The sequence below is a fragment of the Mustela lutreola genome, chromosome 13 (genome assembly GCF_030435805.1).
Source record: "Mustela lutreola isolate mMusLut2 chromosome 13, mMusLut2.pri, whole genome shotgun sequence".
Classification (NCBI taxonomy): domain Eukaryota; kingdom Metazoa; phylum Chordata; class Mammalia; order Carnivora; family Mustelidae; genus Mustela; species Mustela lutreola.
Genome location: NC_081302.1, coordinates 78,822,809 through 78,831,187, shown reverse-complemented (window position 1 = coordinate 78,831,187; position 8,379 = coordinate 78,822,809). Strand labels below are relative to the sequence as shown.

At 51.9% G+C, this 8,379-nt stretch overlaps 1 protein-coding gene across 1 annotated transcript; it reads right to left on the bottom strand.

The window, feature by feature from the left end:
* Positions 1–759: 759 nt before the first annotated feature.
* SHISA2 (shisa family member 2) lies at positions 760–6,757 on the bottom strand. The gene is made up of 2 exons (XM_059144349.1): positions 6,240–6,757; positions 760–2,764 (listed from the first exon to the last, which is right to left on the bottom strand). Exons 1-2 carry the CDS (start codon positions 6,571–6,573, stop codon positions 2,211–2,213), a joined length of 888 nt encoding a protein of 295 aa, XP_059000332.1. The 5' UTR covers positions 6,574–6,757; the 3' UTR covers positions 760–2,210.
* Between the last annotated feature and the right edge of the window lie 1,622 nt (positions 6,758–8,379).

Here is an 8,379-nt window from a genome sequence, read left to right as displayed (position 1 = left end):
CATTTTTTTATGTGTCCCCTATGGCAGCTTTTGTGTGACTGGTAGAGTTGCATGGTTGGTGGAGACCATGTGGCCTGCAAAACCTAAAATATTTCCTCTCTAGCTCCTTCAGGGCATGGGGTGGTGGTGGTGGTGGTGTGGGGGTGGGAGGGGTGGGGAGTAGTTGCAGTTTGCCAGTCTCTAGGCTGATTGATCTCTGAGGTCCTTTTCACTTCCACATTTCTAGGAATTTTACTTCTTTAGATAAGCGAGGATCCTCCCTCAAAGAGAAGGGATGGAACATGCATTAGCCACATAATACAATAATCCCAAAAGACCGTCTCTTTTGTGTTGTCAACACTTCCCACGGAATACATAAAATAATATCCATGCCTAGAATATACATATAAACTTCCCAGATATTGATTACTTTTAAAAGGTAAGCTTTTCGTTCTAGAGAATATTTATCACTTTTTTGCAATTTTATGATACTAACAGTCTTAACAAGCCATCTGCAGAGTTACCAAGTAAAATAAAAAATGAAAAAAACCCAACTCCCTTGGAATTCATACCATAAAATATTTATTAAGTAAAATGATGTCCCTGCCTGTTATTTTAAAAGATTTGGCTGCGCATCTCTGTTGATACCGCTTACCAACAATGCTTTCACATCATTCAGTCATGAGAGAGAGGGAGAGGAAGGACAGATAGGGAGAGAATAGGCTAGACAGAGGATGGACGGATGGACGGATGGATAAATAAACTGCAGGTATAAACATGTGAAAGACCACACTTTACAATGTTTTAATTGCAAACTTCGGTTTTGCCAGCAGTTGGAAATTTCTTGCACACACTTAGACTTATTTCTTTTAAGTAAACAATACACAGACTCACTTGAATTTCATAATTCAGAACATTAGTAATGAATACAGTGCTTGCTGAGGACTAAAAGAGAGAGGAAAACAAAAACTAACTTTGTGGGGGAAGAAAGGCAATATCTCTTTGAAAAGCTTTTCTCTTGACTCAACAGTCCCCACTGCCTGAAAAATAAGCCATTTTGATAACAAGAGTATAAAAAGCCTTATGATTTGCAAAGTAAATTCTATTCGTGGTTTAAATTTCATCCCAAGTCTCAGGTTATGGCTGAGAAGCCAGATGAAGCATCTTTGTAAAGCATTTCTTTGACTTTTTATAGGGAAACAAGAAAATGTTTTACAGATCTAGGCAGAAATGCTGGTCTTCATTTCTAACAGTAATTACTTGCGCACGGTACTACGGAGACATGGAGATTCGAAAGCCAAAAAGAATGAATGCCAAGCCATACCACGGTAAAATTCAAAGTAACCTGGAGAAGCAGCAGGTGAGAGTTTATGATTTCAAAATAAAAACATCTAATTGCTTCTTCTCAGATGTCACTGTGAAGTCAGCAAATTAGAGGGTACTATCGAGAGTGAGAGGAACGGGTGTATTACTACACCAGCCGCTCCTTCCAAGCTTAAAATAATCCCAGAGTTCTGAAATGCCATTAGTTAAGTGACTATACAATTTCTTTCGGTCTCTTTTTAATGTAGAAAATCACTTTGTAATAAGATCTCTACACAAGGTAAAAAAAAGCACAAAATAGACCCCCCCAAAAAGCACAAAAATAGACAAAATATATATATCTTTTTACAGTGAAATTAAGATGTGCCTGGGAAACACTGAGATCAAGGACTAATCTCAGGGACTTCCAACTGGCTGTCCTTGCATCAGAGTTCTGTTCTTTAGGTCTTCCCCTGAAACTTGGATGCTTGTAAGAATCTTCCCCAGGTCAAGGGGAGGGAACAGGTGTTCTGCCCTGTGTTTGACCTTTGTCAAAAAACAAGAAAGAAACACTAATGAAGATATAATAAGACCCCTTAGCCTACCCAGTTACAAAACTCCTCTGACAGCCATAATTCCAGGGCACTTAAGGCCTTGATCTGTCACACAACCAAGGGCAACAACACAGTCATCTCCAGTTGATACTTTTTTCCATCATAAATTGATCATGCGCTGGGATGAAACGCAGGCAGAAAGGCTAATTCGGGAAGAGACGTTTTCATACACTTGGGGGCCAAATGAAGTCATCCAACAGAACGGGGCTGTCTGCACCAGCAAGGTGGGAGGACTTCCTCTTAGAGAATCATTTCCAAGTCCACAGCCTCCCTGGGCTCCTCGGTCTCGTAAAGGGACCCGGCCGGCACCCCGAGTTACACAGTCACAGCTGGGTACATCTTCTGTTCACTGTTAGTGTGCGGGAAGGGGGCCTGGATCTGCCGGTAGCCCGTCTGCAGGCTGTCCAGGAAAGGGGGCACGGGGGTCATAGGCACGGAGTCATGCTGCACCGTGTAGCCCACATATGGCGGGTGCAGGTACTGCCCTTGATGGGGCACAATCTGGGTGGCCTGCTGACAGTTCAGCACAGAGAAATTTGTGGGCATGTTGACATACACGTTGTTCATGGTCCCCTCGGGCAAGCAGCAGTTGGTCTGGGACCTTGTTGGGGGCGCCCGGGCCCCTGAGTTGGCGCTGGAGCTGGAGCTGGCCGCCGTGCTGGACTGGCGGGAGGAGGACCCTCGCGAAGTGCTGCCACTGGGGATCATGGGGATGGTCTCCATCAAGCGGTTCCCTCCAGGGGCGCGGCTCTGCTGGGGCTCCTGCTTTGGCCGGAGACATCTGCAGCAGCAAGCAGCCACGAGTGACCCCAAGATGATGAAGGCGACAAAAACAGACCCAACGATGAGGAATGGCACGTAGATGGGGACTAAAGGATAAGAAAACACACTGTGAGGATTTACTCTCAGAATGCAGTGAAAATCGGTGTCTGGCAGCAGGATCCGTAAATGAGCGGCGGCCACACCCACAACTACGCAACTGGTTCCGGGGCTCCAGTGGCTGGGCAGGTCTGCGTGCTCATTAGCAGCCTGCCACACGCACCGTCCTTCATCAGGTGCTTTGGAAAGCAGCTAAGGCCCTACAGGGAGAGCAGATCAACGCCCCCAAAGCAAAACGGCTAACATTCACAGCTAGGCTTGCCAACTGCAACACTGGCTGAGAACAATGTCCAATTTAGCACAAATACGAATTTAAGGTTTTGAGACTTCTAAGGTTCCTATTATAACTCAACCGCCTGAACTGCCCTAACAGATAGTTGTAGGATCTGCATAGAAGTGAATTTTATTATTTAAGAACCTCCCCCGCCAGAATAATATTCTTTGCAAACCTCCTTTTGTCACTTCAGAACTGTTCTTTTTTTTTTTTTTTTTTCCACAAGCAAATAAATAAAAAACTGAGGGGCACCTGGGTGACTCAGTCCGTTAAGCATCTGCTTTCAGCTCAGGTCATGATCTCGGGGTCCTGGAACTGAGCCCTAGGTGGGGCTCCCTGCTCTGCAGAGAGTCTGCTTCTCCCTCTGCCCTTCCTGCCCCCTGCTTGTGCTCTCTTTCTCACTCTCAAATAACTAAAATTTTTAAAAATAAATAAGTAAAAAATTTAAATCCAGTCGTGACCATTTTCAAATCTGTCATGTAAGACACAAAGGTCAAAGAAGGGTAAAAACCAAACCAAACCAAAACAACAACAACAAAAACCCCAAAACACCTGTACACTCACTTGCCTAGCTGAGCACTGGACATTGGGCTCACAGCGTGCGCCATATGGTGGAAAGGTGAAGTGACTTATGGAGAGAGAAGCTATTCCAGGCCGCAGATGACCATGAGGCAAGGTACCAAGAACGAATGTTGGGTGCAACAAGACCCAGGAAGAAGAGCAGCCCCTGTGCTCAAGAAGGCCCCCAGGCAGAGCCAGGGCGGCTGGGTGGAGCAGTTACACCTGAACTTAACAACACTGGGCTCTGTGGGCAGAACTATAAAGCCTGCAGACCAGAGAGCGGTGGGCATCATCTTTAACAAGTGAGGTGTGTTCTGAAAAATAACATGAAAGTTACAACATGAAACGTGAAAATAACAACTTTCCTCTAGTTGATAGTGAGTTCCATTTTTACACATTACTGAAAACAAGCTTCATGGGGCTGGCACACTAAGGCTTTTGGAAGCTAGACACACTGGCTGATGGGGGCAGAGAATGGGGAGAGAGGAGGCTTCAGAATGCCTCAGAGCCACTTCTGTGGACTTCCACCCCGTGTCACCAAGAAACAGTTCTTTGATATGCTCCTGCCCATTGCCTTGATTGTTTGATTGGAAAATACAGAAGGACGGGAACTAGGGCTCCCCAGTTCTGGCCAAGCCCAGGGCCAGTGCAGTGATAGGGTGGCACTTGGGGAAAAAAGCCCAGTTCTCCTGCACCTCTGGGGTCAAATTTGTGAAAAACCCTTGGACTGTCTGCTAGAGCAGCAGCCTTTCTAATTATGCTCCTTTCCACAGCTCTGATATTCCCGACGGCAGTTTCTAGAATACAGTGCCACATGGAGACCTGGAAGATCATGCCTTGTGAAGTAAGACATACTTTACAGGGCATTTCATCAAAGACTGACATCTGATGATCTCCTAAACCTTCAGTGCCGAAGAAGAAATACTATATTTATGTGATGCCCTTTTCTCATATGGGAACACTTGCTCCAAAGCCCACAGAGCCTAGTGGATCTTCAGATGATGGGACTGTTCTAATCACAGGCTAGCAATAATGCACTGGAGCAGTGGGTGCAGGTGATAAAGATTTCATTCTTGAAATTAAGATACCAGCCCTAAATAGGTTATTAGGATGTAAACAAATAAAGGTTAAAAAAAGAAAGAAAGAACACTCCAAACATTATAGCAGAAACTAAACTAGCTGGCAGCAGGGTAAGTCCACAGAATGAGTTTTGGGGAGAAAGAACTGTTCTCCTTCCAGGATTTTTAATTGGGAGGGTTAATGACCTTCTGCGCTCCATAAATTCTCTTCACTGGCTGTGGTCCTCCTTGACTGGAGAAGTGAGAGGAACGGAATTTTTAGGAAAAAAGGCTTCAAAGTAGAGTGAAGAAGGCACCCACACACAACACACAGACTCATGAGAAGTTGGCTGCCTCCTGATGTGTCCAAAATCAACCCAACTTTTGAGAGACCACTAATGAGACCAACTTAGATACATCAAGGTAGGGTTCTGTCTTTGGCTCATTTCTCAAGGCTCTCGTCAACCACTGTATACCGCTGCAACCATGAGCTGGAGGATGAAGGCAGCAGCTTTTCTGGAATTATTACGCTCAGTTCTCCACTCTTCAGATTCAAGGCAGCAGAACAGTAGGAGTAGCTTGCCCTTCAAATGCCAGCCTGCAAAGGTAACAGCACTGAAGAGAATTGCCGCTTATCAGGCCCCGGAGACAGTTCTGGAAACTCAGTGCCAAAGCTCAGGTAGCTTAAACCCCGGCTTGGGGTGCTGGTAAAAATCCTCTCCTTCACATAGCCAGCTGCAGAAGGAGGAGATGTCCATTCCTTGACCTGTTTGCCATTTAGCCAGGTGCTAAATCCTCCCTCCCATCCACATATTGGGGTAGACCCTCAGGGGAGGCCGTCTGTGAGGTTTCTGAAGAATGGTGGAAGTGGACCCTATCAAATTCATTCCTGAATTTGTTTATGTTGCCAGCTCTGGCTTTGGCAACTTGAAAAAATATATAATTTTAAAAAATCAAAGCCGCAAAGAGCAAGCTTGGACACGGCTCTAATGTCACACCTACTAAGTCTGACGTGGTCAGGAGAATTGTCCAGAAACCGGAGAGGCTTGCAGCCCAGTGTTCAGAGGATGAGAATGCCCGGGGTTTGGCAGAATGCACTACCCACAGGAAGGCCCTGAGGAGCTGCCTGCCTTCTGGGAAGCCTTTATGAACGGAAGCGCCCCCCAGAACACCCTCTGGCTGGGGTCGCGCCCTCACGGCTTTCCGGGGTACCATCAAGACATTTGCCCTTATTAGAAGTTGGACCCGCGGAGACAGGAGGTATGGGAGGGGAAACAAAGGTCCCTGGCCAAGAGGAACGCGGCGCTGTCTGCACCCCACACTGCCTTACGTATGTGATTTTCTTCGTAAAAGCCAAGCCAACCCACTCTGCAGGTGACAGATGGGGAGACTGAGGCTCGGGGCGTGAAATGGTGCTCCACTTCGCACGGAGTTAACTGCTGGGCCAGGATGCAGACACCACCTCCTGGTCCAGGACCTTCTCTGAAATTCCCGTGCTCCTGATTCCTTTCCCGTCACGCCCCGGCAAAGCTAACCTTCCTCCCCTCTCCCGCCCGGACCCGCCTGCCCTACCTGCCGAGCCGTCTGGGCCGTCTTTGTCCGCCCGGCCGGGCTCGCCGGCGCCCTGCTGGCGGTCGTTGTCGCAGCCGCCCTGGTCCAGGCGCGCCTCGGCGCTGGAGCAGCAGTAGCGCAGCGCGCAGCTGCCGCAGCAGATGGTGGCGTCGCCGCCGTCGAAGCGCTCGGGGCACTGGAAGCCGATGCGCCAGACGCCCTGCGCGTCCAGCCAGCCGTGGCAGTACTCGCCGCTGGCCCGCGCCCCCGCCGCCAGCAGCGCGGCCAGCAGCAGCTGTAGGAGCGAAGCGGCGTTCCGAGGGGAGGCGGCGGGCGAGCGGCGTCCGCCCCACATGGCACCACCCTGGGCGCGGGCGGCGCGGTTCCAGGGGGCGCAGAGAAGTCTCCGGGAAGTCGCGGTCCCGGCGACCCGGCTCTCAGGGGTGCGGAGGCCGGGACTTAGACGCCCGAGGGTCCCTTCCGCGGCGCTCTGCAAGCCGCCCTCTGCCGCGACGTCCAGTCCTAAGCCATCCCTCCCTCGGCTGGGCGGCCCGGTCCCTCGTGGGGCTGTCTGGAGAGCGGGCACTCGCTGATAGAACTCTCTGGGCGCAGTCAGAGGGGCCGCGGAGCTGCCGTCCCGCAGCCCCCGGAGGCTTCAGCCCCGACGGGATCCTCCCCGCGCATCCCCGAGGGGACGCTCACTCCCGTTGCCGACCTGAAGCCAGGTCGCGGCCGCAGACTTTAAGCCTCGGCGTCCCGCGCACGAGTTGGGGAGAGTCTCCCCTCCTTTATTCCCCTTTCGGGCGGCGAGAAGGGGCCGAGAAGGCGGGCAGCGCGCTCAGGGCTCCCGGCAGCAAGTGCAGCGGCCGGCCGTGCTCAGCCTCCCCAGCTCCGAACTCGGTCCGCATGGCTCCGGCCCGCCGCCCGGGCAGCGCTGCCCTGCGCGGGGCTGACGGCCAATCCTCCCAGCGCACGCCGCCGTCCGGGACGCGAGCGACGGTCCGGCGCGCCCCCTCCGCCGCCGCCCCGGGAGCCTGGCTGGCTGGCGGCGGCCGCGGCTGATGCTGGGCGCGGGTCCAGGCGGGCGGCTCGTCCCCGGCTCCCCTGCTCCGCCTCTCCGGCTGCAGCTCGCTCTCACGGGCGCCGGGCAGCCTCCGACCGGCTCTCCCTCTCGCCTTGGCCGCCGCTTCCCTCGGGAGGGGCGCACCGATGGGAACCTCCCACGGAAGTTTCAGTCCTCAGGGCTGCGGAGGAAGCCGAGCGCGAGCAGTCCCGACGCCCGGCAACGAGCCCGCTCCGACTGGGCTCGCCGTGGCGCCGCGCGGCACTCTTATTAGGGGCCGGCGGCTCCCGGGACGCGCATGCGCGCTGCGCGGGCTTCCCTCCTCCCAGGGACGCCGGGAGACGCCGGGAGCCCTTCACCTTCCGACGCCGGTGGGGCCACGGGCCACGGGCTCGCATGGGCGCGGGAGAAAACAGAATTCAGACGATCTGGGCCTTCCTAACGCAAGAACGGCGATCATGGTTATAAAAGCAAACTAAGCTGGCTTATAGGAGATCCTCGGCGTTCGATCTGATTGTCAAAACTTCCCCAAGGAAGGATTAGAATTCCTTCCCGTTTTACAGCCGGTGAAATTGCCACTCGGATTAACTGTCTCTCTCCACTTCCACCAGCTCGTGCCCTGGCCACGGCTGGTCACAGACCACAAACGTGGATGCCTGTGGAAGGGTTCGCACGCCTGGGCCTGCGTCTGGTGGGCTGTGTCCGGGCTTCCGCCAGGTGGAACAGAGAGACTTCAGGAAAAACATTATAAATTTGGCCACTGCCTAGATGATCTGTGTCGAATTTTCTCCTTCCATATTTGGCCGCGGCGGTTTACTGGGTTTAAGCAGAAAGGTGCCTCCGTTCAACATTTGGCCTTACGGGTGCAGACAGCTGCAGTGAGGAAGAAAACAAGGTTCAGACAGACCCGAAACGCGGCTTTGATGAAGGAGAAATTAATAGCTTCTCCCTTGCGGAAGCTAAAACAACAGGTGCTGATGCTATTAAAGCAGCAGTGATTATTTTTAAAAGAACTAGTGACCCTTCCGACACGGTCTGGAAGTCAGCGGACCTGATATCTCGGCCCAGCCCTACCAGTAAAGAAATACTGTATTTTGT